The sequence below is a fragment of the Pongo abelii genome, chromosome 10 (assembly GCF_028885655.2).
Source record: "Pongo abelii isolate AG06213 chromosome 10, NHGRI_mPonAbe1-v2.0_pri, whole genome shotgun sequence".
Lineage (NCBI taxonomy): Eukaryota > Metazoa > Chordata > Mammalia > Primates > Hominidae > Pongo > Pongo abelii.
The window spans coordinates 6588517-6612601 of record NC_071995.2 but is presented as its reverse complement, the minus strand read 5'-3'; the positions used below and the strand labels follow the sequence as shown (position 1 = coordinate 6612601).

Sequence of the window (24085 nt, the reverse complement as noted above, 5' to 3'; positions counted from 1 at the left end):
TCTGAGGAGAGGTAATGGTTGGGTGCTACTGAGAAATAAGGTCAGTTTTAGGCTCCTGCATCCTTGGGTCTTCCCAGGAAGGGGAAAGCCCTGGAGTCAGAGCTAGGGGTGATTGAACTCTGGGGAGAGGAGGGCAATAGAAGTGTAGGGGAAGGCCAGGCACGCTGGCTCATGCCTGTAATCCCAGCACTTTCTGGGAGGCCAAGGCAGGTGGATCACCTGAGGTCAGGAGTTCGAGACCAGCCTGGCTAACATGGTGAAACCTCGTCTCTGCTAAAAATACAAAAAACCAGCCGGGCGTGGTGGCGGGCGCCTGTCATCCCAGCTACTCGGGAGACTGAAGCAAGAGAATCGCTTGAACCCGGGAGGCTGAGGTTGCAGTGAGCCAGGATCGCGCTACTGCACTCCAGCCTGGGCGACAGTGAGATTCGGTCTCAAAAAAAAAAAAGTAGTGTAGGGGAGATGGGCTTGCCAACAGAACCCATGGGGTACTAGAGGTCCTGGGCTTTACGCCACCCCGGCTGGATTCCAGGCGGTGGCTCCCCTCATCCCCGGGCTCGGCCTCAGACCCGGAAAGGTCCAGGGTCCGGCCTCCAATTGGAGCCTGTCATTGGCTTCCCCCTCGGCCCGCCCCCTGACCTCTGCCCTGCTGCCGAGCCGCCTGATTGGTCGGCCCTGTCCCGCCGGCGCCGCATTGGCTCTTCTCGCTCGCCCTCCATCCCTGCTCCTGCACCGGTCTGCATCTCCCAGCAGAAGGCGCAGCCATGAATCCGTTATTCGGCCCCAACCTCTTCCTCCTACAGCAGGAGCAGCAGGGCCTGGCCGGGCCGCTGGGGGACTCATTGGGAGGCGACCACTTCGCCGGGGGAGGAGACTTGCCCCCGGCGCCTCTGTCGCCAGCCGGCCCTGCTGCCTACTCGCCGCCCGGGCCGGGCCCGGCCCCGCCTGCCGCCATGGCCCTCCGCAATGACCTGGGCTCCAACATCAACGTGCTCAAGACCCTGAACCTCCGGTTCCGCTGCTTCCTGGCCAAGGTGCATGAGCTGGAGCGCCGGAACCGGCTGTTGGAGAAGCAGCTGCAGCAAGCGCTGGAGGAGGGTAAGCAGGGCCGGCGGGGCCTCGGTCGTCGCGACCAGGCAGTGCAGACCGGCTTCGTCAGCCCCATTCGGCCCCTGGGGCTGCAGCTGGGCGCCCGGCCGGCCGCTGTCTGCAGCCCTTCGGCGCGGGTGCTGGGCTCGCCCGCGCGCTCCCCGGCCGGCCCCCTCGCGCCCTCCGCGGCCAGCCTCTCGTCGTCCTCCACCTCCACCTCCACCGCCTATTCCTCGTCGGCCCGCTTCATGCCCGGCACCATCTGGTCGTTCTCGCACGCCCGCCGGCTCGGGCCGGGACTGGAGCCCACTCTGGTGCAAGGGCCTGGCTTGTCGTGGGTGCACCCGGACGGGGTGGGCGTCCAGATCGACACCATCACGCCCGAGATCCGCGCTCTCTACAACGTGCTGGCCAAAGTGAAGCGGGAGCGGGACGAGTACAAGCGGAGGTAGGGATTGGGAGAGGGGGACAGGGCTCTCTGTGTCATGCCACTCACAACGGGCCGGGAGTCGGTGTGGGTTCGGAAGAATCAGGGGTGAAAAGAATGAGAGTAAAGTTTGTGCTGTATAATGAGGAGTTTGGAAGGAACTGGATGCAGGGAGACTAGAATCCGCAGAGAATGCAGAAGCCCCGCTCGTGACAGGAAGAAGGACGCTGGAGCGGAACACGGGGGGATTCCTACTTTTCCGGCTTGTCTCTGCCATCCAGGCTTAACTGCGGGTTTTGTGCGGTGTGAAAGGGACTGGGGCTGAGCCCTACCGGTCTCAACCCTGGGGCAGTTTAGAGATATAAACTTCAAATGTAGGAGGCAAGGATATAGCGTAAATTTGGGAGACTAAATTGAGTGAAATTGGAAGGGGGTAGTGAGGGAGGGGCTGTACCTTGCAACGAGTGATTCTTTCACAGCCCAAGGTTTCCCAAAGAATATTGATGGAAACCAGGTACCTGCTGTGGTTTCATAGGAAAAGCTCCGGGACCTCAAGCCATTGCTTGAGTAGGTCAACAAACTGGGAAAAGAAAGAGTGAAGGGAATTCCCTAGGGTGAGGGTGGAGAACAGGGCTGATAGGGGAATCTTGGCAGTATAAAGCGCCAGTGGTGGAGGGAGAGTGGAGAGCCAGCAGGGGACTGAGCAGGGAGAAGCTGGGATATGGGTGCTCCCTAGGACTGCGAGGCCGCAGGGCGGGCCCAGTGCATTCTGTGGATGAAGATTTGGCTGTCTGAGAGGAGCCCGACCCCAAGGGGCAAGGGGAAGGGATGTGATGCCAGGAGTGCGGGCTGTATACCAAGTGGATTCCTTAGATGGCTGATAACCAAGCCGATAGGACAGGAGTGAGAGCAGAGGTAGTGTCTTGCAGACTCCAACCCATGCCTTGAGGAGGAAGGGGGTGACTGACAGGCTTTGGTTTGGCAGCCTCCCCTCTCATCTCAGCTATTATGACCCCTTGTGGGCGGGCCTGGGAACTACCTATGCAGCCCAGTGTAGCGGAGATTCAGCACTGGGTGAGGATTGGCTGAATGGTCTGGGAAATGACCGCTGGGTCTGGGGGCGACCTTCAGGGATCGCCACCCTGCTGGAGTTTACCAGATCACAGATCAGCAGGCTTTCTTTTTTTTTTTTTTCCCCCCACAAATGATAATGTTTTATTATAGAAAAAGCATCCGAAATACACGATTTCATAAACACTGGTAGGTGAACAAGTGCAATTTTAGAAGTAAATACAAAGTAAAGAGGCAAAACCTACAAGCATTTTGCCTTCAGAAGAAAATGGAATGTTCTCCTGCACTAGTGATCCCACCCAGAACACAAATGTGGCTCCATCTCCCGTGAAAGCATCAGATTTGCTTTCTGAACTCAGTATGCCCATTTCAATAATTGCAAAGTGATGGCAAGAAGTGGCATTGAATACATTACTACAAACCCTTGACTTAAAATATTGAGACAGGGTCTTGCTCTGTCATCCAGGCTGGAGTGCAGTAGCGTCATCATGGCTCACTGCAGCCTCATCCCTCTGGGCTCAAGCAGTCATCCTGCCTCAGCCTCTTGAGTAGCTGGGACTGCAGGTATGCACTACCATGTCCATGCCTGGCTATTTTTTTATTTTTTTGCGTTGCCCAGGCCAGTCTCAAACTCCTGACCTGATCAGCAGGCTTTCTGAGCTTGAGTCCTGTCCTCTTGCTGACTTCCTTAGTTGTGGTTCATGTTATGTGTCCTTGGGAGTTTCAGCTGTCCTGAAGTCATCATTCTGCCACCCAGAACCAGCCTGTTCTGCTCCTGCAGGAGTTAACTGACATGCTCAGCAGTGGAACAGGCACAGTTCTGGAATACATCCATAACCACAGGAACAACTGCTGTTCTCAGGAGCTTTTTTTTTTTTTTTTAAACTGAAGGAGCGTTTGTCCTTGGTCCAGCTATCCAGGGCAGGAAAGAGTTATTCCTTGGGGACTGATTAGCTCATCGCTCTGCAGCACGCTGCTGTGTAGAGAGCCGTAGCTAGACTTGGATGGTACGTGATACTGGCAGTGACTCTTCTTCCACCCCAGATCTCCTGCTCTCATTCTGGTCTCTTTATAGCAACACTTTAACTCCTGTCTTCTGCCTGGAAGGCCTGGGATGGCTTGAGCGCTAAACTGGGAGGTAGCTAAAGGCCTCCTGGGTTCTATTTTCAGCTCCCCTGCCTTGTGTGTGACCTTTTTTTGAGCCCCCGTTTTCCCAACGTAGGAATGGTCCCTGCTTTCTCTCTTCAACCCAGGGATACAGTTTTTTGGAAGAGAGGTGTTTGGTCCATGCAGAACACATGGAAATCGCTCTCATATTCTGCCCATGTTAAGGGAACCTTGTAAGTGAGACCAGATGGAAATGGAGGTGAAAATGTACCCGTTTGTGTGAAGTCTGGCTAAAGAACAAATACAACTGTAGTGGGCTTCCAGATGATTCATTTGTAGATTTTTTTTTTACCCTGTAAGATTTCCTTAAGCTTAACCTTTAGCTATAACTGCCTTACTTAAGTTTCTTACAGGCTTTGTTGAGCTCACTGTGAGATAGCCCCTCCTGCCCTCTTTCACACATCTTGTCCAGGGTTAGCATGCCCTTGACAGGCTTACTGTCTTCCTCCAGGGACTCGTGGGCTCCAGGGGCATGAGGGCACCACAGTTCATGCCTTCACATCGTAGATGAAGAAACCAAGACCCAGAAAAGATAAGGGTCTTAGCTAAGAAAACATAACCTGATGCGACTGAGGCCCTTAGTGGCCTGTCTGCATGAGAATGCCAGAGGGGAGGGGAGAAGCACCTACGGGACACACAGGGAAGGGGGCTGGGAGCCAGGAAGGCTGGGAGCTGGGCTGTGTGGGGAGCCGGCAGGGTGGTGGCTGGGCTGGCTGCCTCCTCCTGCTCTGCCCAGCAGGGAGGGGCAGCTGAAGTGATGTGGAGGAGTTATTATTAGGAATACTGCAGTGCAGCTGTGAGTGAAGAGATGGGACCCAGAGGCTGACATAGGAAGGAAGATGGAGGGAAGGGGAAGAAAGGGCTTAACCCAAGGCTTCAGAAGCTGCCCACTCAGATTTTAATTTTCTTGCTGTCTTCTTGGGCCCTTCCTAACCACCTTTCTTATGTTGAAGTTTCTCCCTTGGTGCAGTTCCCCTCCCTTCTCAGGCTGACAAAAGCGATGAGCTCACAGGAACAGGATTTGAGATGAGCTGCCACGCCAGCTAGACTGCAGGGCCCTGGCACGCCGGATGGGTCCTAAGCAGCCTGGCTTCCATCTCTGTGATGGAATAGAATATGCACCGCCTGCCATGGCTGATGAGACATGACAAAGCTGGCTCTGGGAAGCATGCCCTACCTAGGACCGTGCCCTGTGGCCCAGGGTGTCGTCCGGCCCACTTGCAGTCTTAATCTCTGAATTCTGGGCCCTGGAAGAGGCTGTGTCTAGTTCTCATCTGCCGTACTCACCGAGCCCCTTTACATACTCTACTTTCTCTTTCCCTCTGGGTTTGAGTGCTAGTAACCCCAGGCTCGTGTGTCCACTGCTGTCATGCTGCTGTGGGACTTCCAGCCTCTGAGCCAGTCTGGTCACCCAGCCAGGCTCTGGGTGGGCAGTTTCTGGAGCTTGTGGGGAAGGACTTTGAGTGTCTCATACCAGGCTCTTGACCCACTCTGTTGATACAGTATGTGTCCTGCAGATGCTTTTACAGGGTTAAATGATACCACAGAGGCAGGGCAGCGGGCTTGACGAGCTCTGTTCTGGTGCGGGCAGGAGGCGGGAGCCCGGATCTGTGCGACTGAAGGTGGGAGACTGGGCCGGGTGGACCTGGTGGTCTGGTGTGGGCAGGAGGTGGGCAATGAGGCTAGCCAGACAGCTGGCTGAGCTGGGGCCTGAGCGGGGATGGGCGTCACGGAGGACCGGAGCCTCAGCACTTGCCCAAACAGAGCTCCTGGTGTTCAGCCCGGAGGTTCCGGGAAGGCAGCTGGCGAGCTCGACGCCCATCAGGAAGCACAGAGCCACGTGACAGCTGCAGTTGGTCACCAGCTGGCTGGCCAGGCATTCCTGTGCCCTGCTCCTCCCCATCCAGGGAACCAGAACTGGGGTCTGAGGCCTGAGCCAGACAGGTGGGGACAGGGAGACATGGGGGCAGGGAAGGACTCTGTACCTAAGCTCTCTCCGCCCTTCCCATGTCTGTCAGGTGGGAAGAGGAGTACACGGTGCGGATCCAGCTGCAAGACCGTGTAAATGAGCTCCAGGAGGTGAGGGTGGCGCCCCACTCGCTGCTGCTGCTTCCCTGGGTACCCCTGTCTGCCCATGGCCCTGCTGCCGTCTCCCTGTCCCTCCTTGTCATCTTTATCTTCCTCCCACCTGGGCAGTGCCACCAACATCAGGGTTTCTCCCAACGGCAGGAAGCCCAGGAAGCTGATGCCTGCCAGGAGGAGCTGGCACTGAAGGTGGAACAGTTGAAGGCTGAGCTGGTGGTCTTCAAGGGGCTCATGAGTAACGTGAGTGCAGCCCCAGGCTTCCCGAGGGTCAAAGTGAGGCTTCTGAGGCCAGAAGAGCAGGCCCTTCTAGTGTTGGCCTGTTGGCCTCCCGTCCACGGCTCCTCCCCTTCTCTTTGCTCTCCTTCCCTTTTTCCCCTAGCCACCCCTAACTCCAGAGAAAGAGAAGGAACAAAAGTCTTGGTGTTGCGTCACAGAGGTGGCGCAGCTTCTGAGGGCCTGGGGTTGCAGAGCAGTTGGTGAGCAGCTTCTGGGGTGGAGGCTCTGCAGCTGGTGCCGGGGCCCTGGGCCGATTCCTCAGCCTCTGAGGCCTCACCTTTCGCGTGGGGAAATAAACGCATGCGCTCTGCAGGAGTATTGTGAAGGTGATCATGTACTCAGGACAGTGCCCGCCATGCAGTGTTAGCTGGAAGAGTGTTAGCTGTTGCGATTATTATAGTCCTTTCTCCACTCTTATAATTCCCAGGAGTCTCTTTCTCTCTGGGAATGTAAGTTCCAGGAGGATGAGGACCGCTAATGGTTCCAGTGAGCCCTTGCATGTCCCAGGCACTGGCAATGCCCTCCAGGGCTTCCGTTTGGCCAGGGAGCAGTGGCCCGAGCCGCCCCACGCCCAGCATATTCACACAGTGCTGTGGGGAGGCCACCGCTACCCAGGAAGAGGGGTGCACTCAGCTCAGGGAGACTCCACAGAAGAGGCACCGGTGCAATGTGGTGGGAAGGATGAGGACCTTGCCAGGCCTAATTTGTCCTTGTCTGGAGAACTGGGCGCCTCCTCACTGTTCCCTGGGCTCCCTGGACAGAACCTGTCGGAGCTGGACACCAAGATCCAGGAGAAAGCCATGAAGGTGGATATGGACATCTGCCGCCGCATCGACATCACCGCCAAGCTCTGCGATGTGGCTCAGCAGCGCAACTGTGAGGACATGATCCAGATGTTCCAGGTGAGGACGGAGCTGCCCTCTGCGCTCAGGGGTGGGTGGGGCAGGTGGATGGTTCCTTGGCGGCTGGCCTGGAACGCAGGCCCTGCCTCCTGCTTGGGGAGCCTTACCTGGCAACTGGGGCCCTCACAGGGCTAGGCTGGGGGGTAAGGAGCAGCATCAGGAGGGACATCGTGGAAGCTGTCTCTAACGCCGTCTCTCCCTTCCCCCTCTCTCTCCTCTGTCTGCTTCCTCTCCTCTCTTCCTCTCATCTTCTCTCTTGCTTCCTCCACAGAAGAAGCTGGTTAGTTTGATCTCACGCAAGCTTATTAATGTCCCAGTCCCAGTTTCTAAGCTGCCTAGGCCTCCTGGCCCTCAGTTTGGGTCCGCTGGGCTCTTGAGCACGGATTTTTTTCTGCCCTTTCTCTTTTCCTTGCTCTTCCCCCTTTTTCTCTCTATCTCTTGTTCTCTTGACTGCATTTCTTTCTCTCCCTTCTCCCCCGGCTTTCCAGATCTGGATGTGATTCAGGTTCTCCTTTGTACACATTGCACCCTCATCCTCCTTGCGGCCTAAAGCTTTTTTTTTTTTAGTTGAGTCATTTAATAAAAAAGACTTTTTTTAGAAAAAAAATTTCCTCTTGAGCCATCATGCACATCTGACTGCAGCCCCAACGAGCCCTTCCTCCCTTGTCTGACCGCTCTCTTTCTCGATTTCTTCTTGTTGTGCCTTCTCAGTCTGCAGCCCTGGCCCCCGCTGTGTGTCTGGCCCTTGGTGACTGTCCGTGTTTCTGTTCCTGTCATTGTAACTGACTTTTCTCTCTGTCTGCCCCCCCTTCCTGCTGGTTCATGCTTCTCCCCCATTCCCACCCTCTCTGCCCGGCCTCCTGCTCCCGCCCTTTCTCCTCATGCACCCGGCCTCGTCTCTGTAGTCTCTGCACTTGTCTCCCATTAAGGTCCCATCCATGGGGGGGCGGAAGCGGGAGCGCAAGGCTGCCGTCGAGGAGGACACCTCCCTGTCGGAGAGTGAGGGGCCCCGCCAGCCCGATGGGGATGAGGAGGAGAGCACAGCCCTCAGCATCAACGAGGAGATGCAGCGCATGCTCAACCAGCTGTGAGTCCGCAGGCCGTGCTCCTGCAGCACCGACGCCACAGCAGCCCAGGAGGCCGGAGCTCCCCAGTCCCCCGCCAGGACGAGGCCCCGCCCGCCCTGACACCCGGGTTCCCTGTCTCTAGGAGGGAGTATGATTTTGAGGACGACTGTGACAGCCTGACTTGGGAGGAGACTGAGGAGACCCTGCTGCTTTGGGAGGATTTCTCAGGCTATGCCATGGCAGCTGCAGAGGCCCAGGGAGAGGTAACCTCTGCTCCCGGCCTCAGGGCCCTCTGGCTCTGCCTCTCCAGCCTGACGCCCACTCCCCCGTTCCTCTCCTCGCTCTGTCCCCCCATGTGGCTGTCATCCTCTACCTGCGTCTCCCCTCTTCCTTTATCCTTTTGCTTTTCTTTCTCCAGTTTCTTTAACCGGACTTCCTCTCTCTCTCTCTCCCTGACTTGGCCCTTTGGAATGCGTCCCATCCCATCCCTCCTTGGCTGGCCTCCCCCGCTTCCCTTTCTACTCCAGCAGCAGGAAGATAGCCTGGAGAAGGTGATTAAAGATACGGAGTCCCTGTTCAAAACCCGGGAGAAGGAGTATCAGGAGACTATTGACCAGATAGAGGTAAGGGCAGGAGCGGAAGCCAGGGGCACAGTGTCCCAGAGGGTTTTGAGTGGGGCTGCAGGCGCAGTGGCCTCATCCCTGCTGCAGGACCCTAGAGACCAAGGTCTTGGGAGGAGGAGTGATCTCTCAGCTATAGTCCTTCTGGTGGGCTCTGAAGACCTCAGGCTCTGGAAACAGACAGATGTCGGTTAAAATCTCAGCTCTGTTACTTACAACCACCCTGAACTTGTAATAAGTTACTTGTTCCCTCTGAGCCCCTCCCTCCCTCCCTCGTTTCCTTCCTTCCTTCCTTCCTTCCTTCCTTCCTTTTTCTCTCTCTCTCTCTCCCCCGTCTCCCTCTCCCCCTCTATCCCTCCCTCCCTCTCTCCCTCTCTCCCTTGTCTTTCTGTCCTTTCTTTTTTGAGACAAGGTCTCACTCTGTTTCACTCTGTTGCCTAGGCTGGAGTGATCCTCCCACCCCAGCCTTCTGAGTAGCTGGGCCCACAGGTGTGCGCCACCACACCCAGCTAATTTTTATCATTTTTTTTTTTGTAGAGATGGGGTCTCCCTGTGTTTCCCAGGCAGGTCTTAAACTCTTGGGCTTAAGTTGATCCTCCTGCCTCGGCCTCCCAAAGTGCTAGAATTAGAGACATGAGCCATGTATCCAGCCCTATACCTGTTTCTTTCTTTCTTTCTTTCTTTCTTTCTTTTTTTGAGACAGGGTCTTGCTCTGTCACTCCAGGCTCACTGCAGCCTTGATCTTCTGGATCCAAGCAATCCTCCTACCTCAGCCTCCCAAGTAGCTGGGACCACAGGCGTGTGCTACCACACCCGGCTAATTTTTTTATTTTTTACAGAGACAGGGTGTCACTATGTTTTCCAGGCTGGCCTCAAACTTCTGGGTTCAAGCAGTTCTCCTAACTCGGCCTCACAAAGTGTTGGGATTACAGGCATGAACCACTGTGCCGGGCCTTTTTATTTGTAAAATGAGGAATTTAATAATACCTCACCTATAGGGTTGTTTAGAAGATCAGATGAAATAATGCACATATAGAGCTTAGGGCAGTGTCTGGCTCATAGCGAGTGTAGCATAGTGGGGACTGTTTTATTATTCTTAACACTGTCAGTGCCATAGCACTCAGAGATGGACTGGGACTTTCCTATTTCTTCCACTCAGCCTTTGAGATAACAGAGAAATCTCCATGCTTTTTCCCAAGCCTTGAAGTACCTTCTAGAGGTACCTAGAGGCAAGTAGAGCTGGTGCTTTAACTCAAACTCTAGGCTTTAGGAGCTGCAGGAAGGATTTGTGGAGGCCGGGCACGGTGGCTCACGCCTATAATCCCAGCACTTTGGGAGGCTGAGGCGGAAAGATCACGAGGTCAGGAGATCAAGACCATCCTGGCTAACACGGTGAAACCCCGTCTCTACGAAAAATACAAAAAAAATTAGCCGGGCGCGGTGGCGGGCGCCTGTAGTCCCAGCTACTCGGGAGGCTGAGGCAGGAGAATGGCGTGAACCTGGGAGGCGGAGCTTGCAGTGAGCCGAGATCACGCCACTGCACTCCAGCTGGGCGACAGAGCGAGACTCAGTCTCAAAAAAACAAACAAAAAAAAGAAGGATTTGTGGAACCACACAATGGAGGTTGCTGTTGCTGTGGGAGGAGGGATGGACGGGACCCCCGGGGAGCTCTCCTGGCCTGGTGAGATGGTCCTTTCCCGACGCTCTGACTTGGGGAGAGGCGTGGAGCCTTCTCTGCCTCTCAGCCTCTCTTCAAGCCCACATGGGAGATTCATACGTAGTCCCCCCCTTATCTGCAGGGCATGTGTTCCAAGACCCACAGTGGATGCCTGAAACCAAAGATAGCACTGACCTCCTGATAGCTTGGGTCCAGTTGCTGTCAACTGGAACGTGTTTCTGTTCATGTCTTCCACCCATACATTCAATGCCTTTTCTATCTTAACTAAGCACTTAGCATGCTCTGTGGCAGTACCTTTTACAGTTCGAAGTGTGACAGCAAAACTGGCACAAATTTCTTTTTCTTTCTTTACAATTTCACGGATAGAAGATTCATTCTTACTGTAGGGCTTAGCAACCTCAGAATCGGATTCTGTTTCTTATTAAGTTGAAAACTTTTACCTTTTCACTTAAAGGGAGCATATTTTGGCTTCTCTTTCGCATATCCAAATTGCCAGCATCACTACTCTTGTGCTTTGGGGCCATTATGAAGTAAAAATAAGGGTTCCTTGAACACAGGCACTGCGATACCACGACAGTCAATCTGATCACTGAGATGGCTACCAAGTAACTAATGGGCAGGCAGTGTAGACAGTGTGGATCCTTGGGACAGAGGGAGGGTTCATGTCCTGGTCTGGATAGAGTGAGTTTTTTTTTTTTTTTCGAGATGGAGTCTTGCTCTGTTGCCCAGGCTGGAGTGCAGTGGCTTGAACTCGGCTCACTGCAAGCTCCACCTCCCGGGTTCACGCCATTCTCCTGCCTCAGCCTCCGGAGTAGCTGGGGCTACAGGCACCTGCCATCACGCCCAGCTAATTTTTTTTTTGTATTTTTTCGTAGAGACGGGGTTTCACCGTGTTAGCCAGGATGATCTTGATCTCCTGACCTCATGATCTGCCCACCTTGGCCTCCCAAAGTGCCGGGATTACAGGCGTGAGCAACCACGCCCAGCCGATAGAGTGAGATTTTATCAGGCCACTCAGAATAGCGTGCAATTTAAAACTTAGGAATTGTTTATTTCTGGAATCTTTCATTTAATATTTTCAGATCAAGGTTCACCTTGGGTACCTGAAGCTGTGGAAAGTGAAACCAGTGGATAGGGAGAGAGTGACTATTCTTTTTTTTTTTTTTTTTTTTTTTTTTGAGTTGGAGGCTCGCTCTGTCGCCCAGGCTGGAGTGCAGTGGCGCGATCTCGGCTCTCTGCAAGCTCTGCCTCGTGGGTTCACGCCATTCTCCTGCCTCAGCCTCTGGAGTAGCTGGGACTACAGGCGCCCACCACCACGCCTGGCTAATTTTTTGTATTTTTTAGTAGAGACGGGGTTTCACCATGTTAGCCAGGATGGTCTCGATCTCCTGACCTCGTGATCCACCCGCCTTGGCCTCCCAAAGTGCTGGGATTACAGGTGTGAGCCACCGCCCCCGGCCTTGACTTTATTCTTATTGCTCTCACATTGGAGGTATTTGAGAAGGAAGTCAAGAAATTATTTTCCTATATACTCATTCTCCCAACACACATCAAACTGTCCTGCTCCTGCATCAAACCTGGTTTTCTTGGCCAGGTAGATGAGGTTTCCTGGATTTGTGCTGCTAGCTAAAGACATGGCAAGGGAAACCAGTCCTCCCTACCCTCCTGTCTACCGCAGCTCGATGTTTCCTCCTCCTGCCTGACCTGATTCTTGCCTCCCTCTTTTGGATGGTGGATTTAAGGTCTGTGTTTTCACTGTGCCTTCAAGCAAGTAGGGGCCTTTGTGCGGCCATCCTCGTGAAGAAGAGATCTCGAGCTGCCATCTCTCCCTAGTCTTCCCTGGACCTCAGGTGCCCAGTGTAAAACATGATCTGAAGAATGAAAATAATATCTTAAATGGAATCATGCCTTTTAAGCTATTTTTGGCCGGGCGTGGTGGCTCTCGCCTGTAATCCCAGCACTTTGGGAGGCCAACGCGGGCAGATCACTTGAGGTCAGGCGTGTGAGACCAGCCTGGCCACCAACATGTGAAACCCCCTCTCTACTAAAAATACAAAAAGTAGCCAGGCATTGTGGTGGGCACCTGTAATCCCAGCTACTTGGGAGGCTGAGGCAGGAGAATTGCTGGAATCTGGGAGGTGGAGGCTGCAGTGGAGGTGGAGGCTACAGTGGAGGTGGAGACTGCAGTGGAGGTGGAGGCTACAGTGGAGGTGGAGACTGCAGTGGAGGTGGAGACTGCAGTGGAGGTGGAGACTGCAGTGGAGGTGGAGACTGCAGTGGAGGTGGAGACTGCAGTGGAGGTGGAGACTGCAGTGGAGGTGGAGACTGCAGTGGAGGTGGAGACTGCAGTGGAGGTGGAGGCTGCAGTGGAGGTGGAGGCTGCAGTGGAGGTGGAGACTGCAGTGGAGGTGGAGACTGCAGTGGAGGTGGAGACTGCAGTGGAGGTGGAGGCTGCAGTGGAGGTGGAGGCTGCAGTGGAGGTGGAGACTGCAGTGGAGGTGGAGACTGCAGTGGAGGTGGAGACTGCAGTGGAGGTGGAGACTGCAGTGGAGGTGGAGACTGCAGTGGAGGTGGAGACTGCAGTGGAGGTGGAGACTGCAGTGGAGGTGGAGGCTGCAGTGGAGGTGGAGACTGCAGTGGAGGTGGAGACTGCAGTGGAGGTGGAGACTGCAGTGGAGGTGGAGACTGCAGTGGAGGTGGAGGCTACAGTGGAGGTGGAGGCTGCAGTGGAGGTGGAGGCTACAGTGGAGGTGGAGGCTGCAGTGGAGGTGGAGGCTACAGTGGAGGTGGAGACTGCAGTGGAGGTGGAGACTGCAGTGGAGGTGGAGACTGCAGTGGAGGTGGAGACTGCAGTGGAGGTGGAGACTGCAGTGGAGGTGGAGGCTGCAGTGGAGGTGGAGGCTGCAGTGGAGGTGGAGACTGCAGTGGAGGTGGAGACTGCAGTGGAGGTGGAGACTGCAGTGGAGGTGGAGGCTGCAGTGGAGGTGGAGACTGCAGTGGAGGTGGAGACTGCAGTGGAGGTGGAGACTGCAGTGGAGGTGGAGACTGCAGTGGAGGTGGAGGCTGCAGTGGAGGTGGAGACTGCAGTGGAGGTGGAGACTGCAGTGGAGGTGGAGACTGCAGTGGAGGTGGAGACTGCAGTGGAGGTGGAGGCTGCAGTGGAGGTGGAGACTGCAGTGGAGGTGGAGACTGCAGTGGAGGTGGAGACTGCAGTGGAGGTGGAGGCTACAGTGGAGGTGGAGGCTGCAGTGGAGGTGGAGGCTACAGTGGAGGTGGAGGCTGCAGTGGAGGTGGAGACTGCAGTGGAGGTGGAGACTGCAGTGGAGGTGGAGGCTACAGTGGAGGTGGAGGCTACAGTGGAGGTGGAGGCTGCAGTGGAGGTGGAGACTGCAGTGGAGGTGGAGACTGCAGTGGAGGTGGAGACTGCAGTGGAGGTGGAGACTGCAGTGGAGGTGGAGACTGCAGTGGAGGTGGAGACTGCAGTGGAGGTGGAGACTGCAGTGGAGGTGGAGACTGCAGTGGAGGTGGAGACTGCAGTGGAGGTGGAGACTGCAGTGGAGGTGGAGGCTACAGTGGAGGTGGAGGCTGCAGTGGAGGTGGAGGCTGCAGTGGAGGTGGAGACTGCAGTGGAGGTGGAGGCTACAGTGGAGGTGGAGGCTACAGTGGAGGTGGAGGCTGCAGTGGAGGTGGAGACTGCAGTGGAGGTGGAGACTGCAGTGGAGGTGGAGACTGCAGTGGAGGTGGAGACTGCAGTGAGCGGAGATTGCACCACTGCACCACAGCCTGGGCAACAGAGCGAGACTCCATCCCAAAAAAAAAAAAAAATAGAGGTATTTTCAAATCATCTGACTCCTCATCTGTCCCAGTACAATGACTTTAGGCAGCAGTCCCCAACCTTTTTGGTACCAGGGACTGGTTTTGTGGAAGACAGTTTTTCCACTGATCCGGGGGGAATGATTTTGGGATGATTCAAGCACATTACATTTATTGTGCACTTTATTACTATTTTTAAAAATTATTTTATTTTATTTTTTTGAGACAGAGTTTTGCTCTTGTTGCCCAGGCTGGAGTGCAATGGTGCAATCTTGGCTCACTGCAACTTCCGCCTCCCGGGCTCAAGCAGTTCAGCCTCAGCCTCCCAAGTAGCTGGGATTACAGGCATGCGCCACCACGCCTGGCTAATTTTGTATTTTTAGTAGAGACGGGGTTTCTCCATGTTGGTCAGGCTGGTCTCGAACTCCCGACCTCAGGTGATTCACCACCTCGGCCTCCCAAAGTGCTGGGATTACAGGCATGAGCCACTGCGCCCGGCCTGTGCACTTTATTTCTATTATTATTACGTTGTAATATATAATGAAATAATTCTGCAACTCACCATAATGTAGAATCAGTGGGAGCCCGGAACTTGTTTTCCGCAACTAGACGGTCCCATCTGGGGGTGATGGGAGACAGTGACAGATCATCAGACATTAGATTCTCATAAGGAGCACACAACCTAGATCCCTCGCATGTGCAGTTCACAGCAGGGTTCATGCTCCTATGAGAATCTAATGCCACCGCGGATCTGACAGGAGGTGGAGCTCAGGCCGTAATGCCAGTGATGGGGAGCAACTGTAAATACAGATGAAGCTTCACTCACTTACCCACTGCTCACCTCCTGCTATTTGGCCTGGTTCCTAACAGGCCACAGACAGGTACTGGTCCATGGCCTGGGATTTGGGGACTTCTGCATTAGGGGAACCGTTAGGAGGACTTGCTGACCTCAGGAGTACCCAAGGTGCCTTTATCTTTGTGACCTTTGATCTCTCAGGGTCACTAAGATGGAGCAAGGACCAGTTGCTCTGGTAAAGCCAAGGCCCAGAGTGGTGGGCGGGAGGCAGTTCTTCCCCACCGCTCCTCACCTCTCTCTCTCCATCTCCTCCCGTCTCACCCCCAAGTCTGTTCACACAGCGAGCCTGCAGTTTTCAAGGTAGCTTGTCAAGGACATCTCCTGACATACACGTTCACCTCCTGACCTTGTTCCTGCTGTAAATTTGTGAATTAAGTGGGGACATAGACATATGCAGAGACTACTGGTGGCAGTACTAGCCTTGTATTTCAGTAGAATATATTTGGTTCATTTCCTTCTTCCCAGTCTCCCTGAGTGATGGTTCCAGAACCCAGCTCCCTGCACTCTGGTTCTTCCAAGGTGGAGAAATTGGGGTGTAGGAAGCTGATCTGAACAAGGGCCGATGGCACTGTATTTTCCCCCTGGGTTGAACAGTCACTGTGTCCTGTCCTCCCACTACTGTGGGGCCCCAGCTGTGGATCCAAGCCTGCCAGTGAAGCTGTCCCCACTAGGGTTTCTCACCCAGCCAGCTGCCATCTCACTCCAAATGTCACTGTCCTGACCATCTCTGTTGTCTGACCCTGTAACCTGTTTCCTTCTTTCTCTAAGTTCCCACCCTCTCTGTCCAATCCACATTATCACAGCTGATATCCTCCCCGTTCTCTTCACTCAGGCAGTCACGAATGTCATCTCCAGGCAGTTTCATTTTGCCTCCCCTTGTGGCCCCTGCCCTTTGTACCCAAAACAAAGAGAGGCAGTCAACTGTCCCTGGCACTGAGTTTGTGCTGCCTGGGCCCTGCCTCTCCGCCTGCCTCAGAGTGTGGGCTGCAGAATGGGCCCTGGGAGGGAGACCGGATTTCTTTGATTCTGAGCCCCGTGTTTTCCACGTGTGACATTTCTGAAGTCAGGACATGTCTCAGAATCAGTGGCACCTCCAATATGGGAGTCTTCCTTTTAGTGTCTGAAAATGGCTTTTAGGTGAGAAAATAAAGTGATAAGGAGAGAATGGTAAGAGGATTGGGCCCCTTTCAGCAGTGAGCCAGGCTTGTGTGCCACGGGTCTCATTGGCACGTCACAGAGAGAGTTAATTCCCTTCGAGGTCTGGGTCTGCCAGGATGAGGAAGACCCGTCGCTAACCCTTACGGGAGCTCACAGTGCAGTGAGGGGATGGCCCAGGACCAACGCAGTACAGGGGATGAGGGGGGAGCTGGGCCCCACGGGAACCTGTGTGGCCCTGGGAGCCTGTGGATCTGCTCCATCCCGCCCACGCTGACTTTACTCACCACTCTTACCAGTCTTAAAAGAACACAGCCTGCAGCAGTACCTTTGCATTCCTCCATAGGCAAAGATTTCCAGGAAAACCAGAGGAAATGATAGTGTATTCGGTGCCTTCTGCCTTGGTCTGATTTATTTTAAAATCTGAGCCTTCAGTAATGGCTGCCTGGGCCCCCGGCCCAGCCACTGCTCTTGGCGTGTTAGCCTCCTGGCGGGGGCAACAGAGGCGCTGTGAACCCCACCTGTTAACCCCGATGGCCCTGCCTGCCCCACCACAGCTGGAGCTGGCCACGGCCAAGAACGACATGAACCGGCACCTGCATGAGTACATGGAGATGTGCAGCATGAAGCGTGGCCTGGACGTGCAGATGGAGACCTGCCGCCGGCTCATTACCCAGTCTGGAGACCGGTAGGCGCCTCCCCTGGGCATGGGGACTTCCGGGGGGACACAGCCCCAAAGACCCTCAGGCAATGACTGGGTCACATCTTGCTGTGGGGCTGCCCTTTGGGAGTTACCTGGTGTGGCTGGCCCAGACCCACAGCTCTCTCCCTTGGCAGTTGGATGACGCTATGTCTATTCATGGCGGGAGGGCTGAAATCTCCCAAGGCCACCAGCTCTGGTGGTTCCCCTGGTTAGAGGCAGTTTAAAAACTGGTAAGGAACAGAAGGGTTGTGGGGGCAGATTTTTATCTAAAGTCAGGGCCATGATTTGTGCATTTGACCCTGTGTAAGTTACACCGCAACAAGAAAGTGAATTTTTAAAAATCACAAAAATACTGCAGATAGACATAAAGCCAAGGCCCTGGAGTCGGGGTGCTGGAGGCTCAGCCGCTTCTCTCCTACTGTGACTTCAGCTATTTCTTTTTTTTTTTGTTTTGGGCTCACTACAACCTCCGCCTCCCAGGTTCAAGCGATTATCTTGCCTCAGCCTCCCGAGTAGCTGGGATTACAGGCACCTGCCACCACACCTGGCTAATTTTTGCATTTTTAGTAGAGATGGGGTTTCACCATGTTGGCCAGGCTTGCCTTGAACTCCTGACATCATGATCCACCCGCCTCGGCCTCCCAGAGTGCTGGAATTACAGGCGTGAGCTACCATGCCTGACCTCAGCCTCTGAGTTCCCAAGACACAGGCGGGGCCCATTTCCCTGTCAGGGTGGGGTTGGAGAGAGTTCAGTCCCTGCCACTCCGTTGCCATCCTGCGGCCCCACCCTCGCTTCCGGTACTTCTCACCTGCTGCCAGAGGATGAGGCAGCAGGAAGAGGAGTGCCGTCTTCAGGATTCCTGCCTGCCCCAAGGTTGACAACTGGTGTTTTTTCTAGAAAGTCTCCTGCTTTCGCTGCGGTCCCGCTTAGCGACCCGCCGCCACCGCCAAGCGAGGCTGAGGACTCCGATCGCGATGTCTCATCTGATAGCTCCATGAGATAGAGACCTTCCTCCCCCTTGCACCCGAGGCCCTCACAGCTGGGAACTCAGCGAGGCAGAGGGTGGGGCTGCACAGAGGGGAACATCAGCTGCAGCTCTGCACCAGGCCGGCCCCTGGGGACTGGGGCGCTCCTCCCTCGGGCTTTCTCCCTCGGTCTTGGCTTCTCCAGGGCTCTGGGGTGTCTGGAGCTAGGCTTGGCCCTACCATTCTGGGGCCATTTCCACCACAGTTGGGGCTGTCCTGCCTTCACGCGTGGGTGTCTGCTACTTCCCCATCTTTAAAATGCTGCCAGAGCGATTGCGGCCCCTCACCTTGTCCACGTATCAGGAATGTGAATATGGGACCTTTCCTCCATCCCTGTTGTCCGGAGCCAGCTCACTGTCTTCCACACTGGTGCTAACTGGCCCGGGCACTGGAGTGGAATAGAATGCAGCTGGAGGCTACGCATGGCCTCTGCAGCACACGCAGTTGGAAAGGGCTTCTGTCCCTGTCAGCGGCGGAGGGCGTTGGGGCTGGCCGGGGCACCTCGTCCCTGCTATAGTCCACATGCTCATGCTGTCCACCTGCCAGGTGGAGCATATGTGGCTGTGGCCCTCCCTCGTGGAGGTGCCGTGCTTTCAAGAGGCCTTAGTGCCCCGGATGGGCACAGTGTTTTGAAGGGAGGAGGGAGCTCTTGCTCTCCTGGTCACTGCAAAATGACAGAGAAGGTGAAGCTCCGTGCATGTGCGCGCGGGTCTATGTGCGCTCAGGGTCTCTGTTTAAGTATCAGCTAAAGGTGTGCCTCCTCCGTGTCTGTCATACACTGAGACCAACAGGCTACAGTGTCCCTGATTCTTGGAAACGCCTGGAGAAGCTGGGGAGATGCGATTCACGATGCCTCGGTATAGGGGGCTGTGTTGAGCTGACATTCAAATGGATTCTTTAATAATAATGAAACTAGCGAGTATTTATTGTGAACTTTGGTGTCACTGTCTCAAGCACTTCCTAATATTCACTAGTTTGAACTCTGAGGTAGGTACTTTTTTTTTTTTTTTTTGAGATGGAGTCTCATACTCTGTTGCCTAGGCTGGAGTGCAGTGGCGTGGTCTCAGCTCACTGCAGCCTCCACCTCCAGGGTTCAAGCGATTCTCCTGCTTCAGCACGCCTGTAGCTGGGACTATAGGCGTGCGCCATCACACCTGGCTAATTTTTGTAATTTTAGTAGAGACGGAGTTTCACCATGTTGGCCAGGCTGGTCTCAAACTCCTGACCTCAGGTGATCCACCCACCTTGGCCTCCCAAAGTGCTGGGGTTACAGGCGTGCGCGCTCTACCGAGGTATTTACTTTTGTCTCCACTAGGTAAGTGCACGTGCAAAGTGAAGCCCGGGAGTAACTGCCCAAAGCCATTGAACTGTTCAGTGGCAGAGCCAGGGGTCTGGACCTAGGTCCCAGCTACATGCCTTGCCCCTACCCAAGCTTCCCTAAGGATGATGATGGAAGTAAGTCACCCTGACACATCTCAGTTCATCTTCCTCAAAACTATGCGAGGTGGGCATTAACTTTACCGATTTTTAAACATTATATAATCCTTACCGTCTTGGGCATGGTTTTAGGTACTTGGTTTACCTAGGTGAATCCTGCTGAAGACCTTAGGGGCTGGCCACAATGACATCCTCAGATAAGACACGAGGGCACAGAAAGCAATAGAGCATGTGCTCAAGACCTCACAGCTGCGGAGGCCAAGCCGGAATTGCCCGCTGCAGCTGAGCTCCACTAACCAGTCACCATCAGAGCCCAGTGCGAACCCTGACTTCCTCCACCTGTCAGCCTCCCTGGGGCTGCCCGCAGAATAGCTTCTTCCATGTTTGGCCAACAGCAGATAGTCTAGGACTAGGAGCAAGGAGAGGAAAAGGCCTTGTTCTCTGAAGCAGTGGTGCCAGCTTCCTGTAGCACTCAAGACGTCTGAGCGGGAAGCAAATGGTTCTCGAAGCAAGCAAGGCTGTTTGGAGGCCCTACCCTAAGTCTGAGGAGAACATACCAGGTCCCTCCCAGCAAGAATGTCTCACCTTGACAAGCCCAGCTTCCCTCCCCTCTGCCCCAGACCCTAGGATAAGACAGGACAAGTAACTGGCTGAGCACAGGGTACTTTATTGATGGTACACGACAAGGTGCGGCTCCCTAGGCCCCTCCCCTCTTCAAGGGGTCTACATGGAAACTGTGAGGAAGGGAGATTCAGTGTGGTGGGGGACTGAGTGTGGCAGGGACTCCCCAGCAGTGAGGGTCTGTGTCTTCCTCTCGTGCTCTCGCTGGGGCTGGTGGTCCAGGGCTCTTACTCCTTGGAAGCCATGTGGGCCATGAGGTCCACCACCCTGTTGCTGTAGCCAAATTCGTTGTCATACCTGAAAGATGAAGAGTTGTCAGGGCCCTTTTTCTGAGCCGGCCACCAGAGGGCGCCAGACCCTGCACCACTTTTTCCGAGCCCGTCTCTGGCCCCAGCCACATACCAGGAAATGAGCTTGACAAAGTGGTCGTTGAGGGCAATGCCAGCCCCAGCATCGAAGGTGGAGGAGTGGGTGTCGCTGTTGAAGTCGGAGGAGACCACCTGGTGCTCAGTGTAGCCCAGGATGCCCTTGAGGGGGCCCTCCGACGCCTGCTTCACCACCTTCTTGATGTCATCATATTTGGCAGCTTTTTCTAGACGGCAGGTCAGGTCCACCACTGACACATTGGCAGTGGGGACACGGAAGGCCATGCCAGTGAGCTTCCCGTTCAGCTCAGGGATGACCTTGCCCACAGCCTTGGCAGCGCCAGTAGAGGCAGGGATGATGTTCTGGAGAGCCCCGCGGCCATCACGCCACAGTTTCCCAGAGGGGCCATCCACAGTCTTCTGGGTGGCAGTGATGGCATGGACCGTGGTCTGCAAAAGGAGGGAGTGAGGCCCTGCAGAGTGCTCTCCACATCACCCCTCTACCTCCCACCCCACCTTGAAAGGAAATTATGGGAAAGCCAGTCCCCAGAACCCCCAACCCCAGGGTTGCATGCAGCCCCGGCAGGTAGGAGGAGCCGGTCTTGGATGAGAAAGGCGGGAGCCTCAGTCCCATTCCCCAGCTCTCATACCATGAGTCCTTCCACGATACCAAAGTTGTCATGGATAACCTTGGCCAGGGGTGCTAAGCAGTTGGTGGTGCAGGAGGCATTGCTGCAAACAAAGAGGGAGCGGGGGGGCAAGTCAGGGGAGCATGTCCACAGGGTGCCAGGCTGGCCGCTTCTCCACTGGCCCTGCCTCCCTCACCTGACGATCTTGAGGCTGTTGTCGTACTTCTCATGGTTCACACCCATGACGAACATGGGGGCGTCAGCAGAGGGGGCAGAAATGATGACCCTTTTGGCTCCCCCCTGCAAATGAGCCTACAGCAGGAAAGTAGACAGTTATAAACCCGGGTTCTGCCTTTGCAGGGCTGAGTCAGCTTCCCCTACCGTGGGCCCTCCTGCACTCACCCCAGCCTTCTCCATGGTGGTGAAGACGCCAGTGGACTCCACGACGTACTCAGCGCCAGCATCGCCCCACTTGATTTTGGAGGGATCTCGCCTATGGGGGTGGGGGGAGACGGGGACAGGACCATATTGAGGGACATGAGCTTACCATAGACCCAAGGGAGCCACACCATCCTAGTTGCCTCCCCAAAGCATATTTCTTCCATTCTGTCTTCCACTCACTCCTGGAAGATGGTGATGGGATTTCCATTGATGACAAGCTTCCCGTTCTCAGCCTTGACGGTGCCATGGAATTTGCCATGGGTGGAATCATACTGGAACATGTAAACCTGGGAGAATACGCGAGGGTATGAAGGAGCTGCCCATCAGCCAGGTGGCTCCTCCCACACCAGCTCTGGGGCAGCACTCACCATGTAGTTGAGGTCAATGAAGGGGTCATTGATGGCAACAATATCCACTTTACCAGAGTTAAAAGCAGCCCTGGTGACCAGGCGCCCGATACGACCAAATCTAAGAGACGAGAGGCAAGAAGGCATGAGGAGGGGAGGCTTCTCCAGAATATGGGAGCAGCCCTAGGCCACCTCCCCATTAAGAGGGTGAATGCAGCATCTCCTTACCCCCAAGGAGGGCCCAAGAGGTTGAATTTTATCTCCCTTGAGTTTCCCTGCCAGGCTGGCCTGGCTTTGCGGCATGGCTGCAACTGAAGGCTCCATTGCTACCCAACACCCCCAGTCACAGGAAGCCCTTCCAGGAGAAGCGGCCATGTGGGGCACTGCCACCCACAGTCTGGGCACAAGCTTTGCACATGGTATTCACCACTCCACTATGCCACCCCAGGAATGCTTGCTGCTGCCTAGCTCAGCTTCAAGCTGCACCCTTTAGGGAGAAAAGACTTGTACACTCAGCATCATCAAACTCAAAGGGCAGGAGTAAAGGTCAGAAATTAATTGGACAGGGCAAGCCCACCCCTTCTCTAAGTCCTTCCTACAAAAGGGACAGAGATTGGGGCGGGGGCCAAGAGGGGAAGCTGTATTTTAACCCCCTAGTCCCAGGGCTTTGATTTGCCAAGTTTCTTGTCCTTCCTAGCTCTTTTCCAGAAATCAGGAGTGGGAGCACAGGTATGTGCATGTGTGTGGGGAGAAGGGATGGGAGAGAGCCCCAGCCCAGGTCCCCAGCTACAGAAAGGTCAGCAGCTATATTTAACCTCAGACCAGGGTGCGGTGGGAGATCTGGTTTCCAGAAGACGGAATGGGGAGAAGGGCAGGTTTCCCGAGGCTCCCAGACACCCAATCCTCCCGGTGACATTTACAGCCTGGCCTTTGGGGGTCGGGTCAACGCTAGGCTGGCAGGGGAAAAGCGGGGCCATGAGGTGAGCCGGCGCTGCAGGGAGGGGCCACCGCCAGAGGGGCCATTTTGAGGTGGAAATGTCCTTTTCCAACTACCCATGACTCAGCTTCGCCCGGCTTGGCACCAAGCCACAGCCACCACACCTCTGCGGGGAGGGGACACAGGAGAAACTCCATAAACCCACTTCTTTGATTTACCAGAAAATAATCTAGGAAAAGCATCACCCGGAGGAGAAATCGGGCTTGCGGCTCAGGGGCCAGCTAGCCTCGCTCCACCTGACTTCCCCGCCACACGCGACTCCACCCATCGAGGCAGGAGCGCAGGGTTAGTCCCCGGCAGGGTTTCCTAACGGCGGCCCATTCATTTCCTTCCCGGTTGCAACATGGCGGCCGCTCTACCGCAGGCGCAGCATCCGGACAAGGATGCACCCGCTGCGCACTGGCATCCCGGGGCCTGCGGTGCCGGAGGCCATGGGGGAGGGGCTCCTCTGCAACACGTGACCCCGCAGAGCGCGAAAGGAAAGAAAGCGTCCCCAGCTAGGGGTCCGGGTCGGGATCTCTGGCGTGAGTAGGGACCTCCTGTTCCTGGGGACTAGGGGAAGGAGGCTCCGGGCAGATGGCGCCGCAAGGGCGGAGCTGCACAGGGCGCCACAGCCTGGGTACGGGGCTCCGCCAGGTCCGGACGCTGACCTTGAGCTCTCCTTGCGGGGCACAGTTACCCTGCCCCCATACGACTGCAAAGACCCGGAGCCCGCAAGGCTCGTAGACGCAGTTCGGGGGCGGTCGCAGCCCAGGGCCCCCCAGCCACCCGCGAACTCACCCGTTGATTCCAACCTTCACCTTCCCCATGGTGTCTCAGCGATGTAGCTCGGCTGCGCGGAGGGAGAGAACAGTTAGCGCCTAGTGGCCCCAGCCGACACCCACGCCTCCCCTCCCCTCCCCCCACCAGGCCTCCATGCCCAGCCCGCGCCGCATCACGTCCTCCGCCCGCGCCTGCAATGCGGAGGCCGCCCGGGCCCACCCCGCAGCGGCGCGAACACGTCCGGCCCGCGCCCGCCCCTGCCGCCTTCAGGCCGTCTCTAGCCTCCCGGGTTCCTCTCCGCCCGTCTTCACCTGGCGATGCAAAAGAATATGCGGCTGACTGTCGAACAGGAGGAGCAGAGAGCGAAAGGGGAGGCTGCGGGCTCAATTTATAGAAACCGGGGGCGCGGCGGCAGGCGGTGACTCGGCCCCGCCTCCCGCCGGGCTCAGCCAGTCCCAGCCCAAGGACTTGAGGCTTGAGCTACGTGCGCCCGTAAAACCGCTAGTAGCCGGGCCCTACTTTCTCCCCGCTTTTTTCTTTCCGCAGCCGCC

General features: G+C 55.7%; 2 protein-coding genes across 9 annotated transcripts; one reads left to right on the top strand and one right to left on the bottom strand.

Moving 5' to 3' along the window:
- The first annotated feature begins 695 nt into the window (after positions 1 to 695).
- IFFO1 (intermediate filament family orphan 1) lies at positions 696 to 20532 on the top strand. 6 transcript variants are annotated; one of them, XM_054527885.2, is made up of 9 exons: positions 696 to 1537; positions 5773 to 5833; positions 5984 to 6079; positions 6877 to 7017; positions 7923 to 8104; positions 8227 to 8347; positions 8615 to 8707; positions 16764 to 16894; positions 17808 to 18857. In XM_054527885.2, the coding sequence occupies exons 1-9, from the start codon at positions 765 to 767 to the stop codon at positions 17911 to 17913; spliced, it is 1704 nt and encodes a 567-aa protein (XP_054383860.1). In that variant the 5' UTR covers positions 696 to 764; the 3' UTR covers positions 17914 to 18857. The 6 variants fall into 6 exon arrangements, with proteins under 6 accessions (XP_054383860.1, XP_009245640.1, XP_063567785.1 ...); XM_009247365.4 differs by having other exon boundaries at positions 697 to 1537; positions 7947 to 8104; positions 17808 to 20532; XM_063711715.1 differs by having other exon boundaries at positions 697 to 1537; positions 8612 to 8707; positions 17812 to 18857.
- Positions 20020 to 23974, bottom strand: GAPDH (glyceraldehyde-3-phosphate dehydrogenase). Of its 3 annotated transcripts, none has more exon segments than NM_001132295.2 (9): positions 20020 to 20290; positions 20396 to 20808; positions 21009 to 21090; positions 21184 to 21299; positions 21390 to 21480; positions 21609 to 21715; positions 21797 to 21896; positions 23553 to 23604; positions 23846 to 23898. In NM_001132295.2, coding segments are annotated over 8 exon segments (1008 nt in total). In that variant the 5' UTR covers positions 23582 to 23604; positions 23846 to 23898; the 3' UTR covers positions 20020 to 20220.
- Positions 23975 to 24085: the final 111 nt, after the last annotated feature.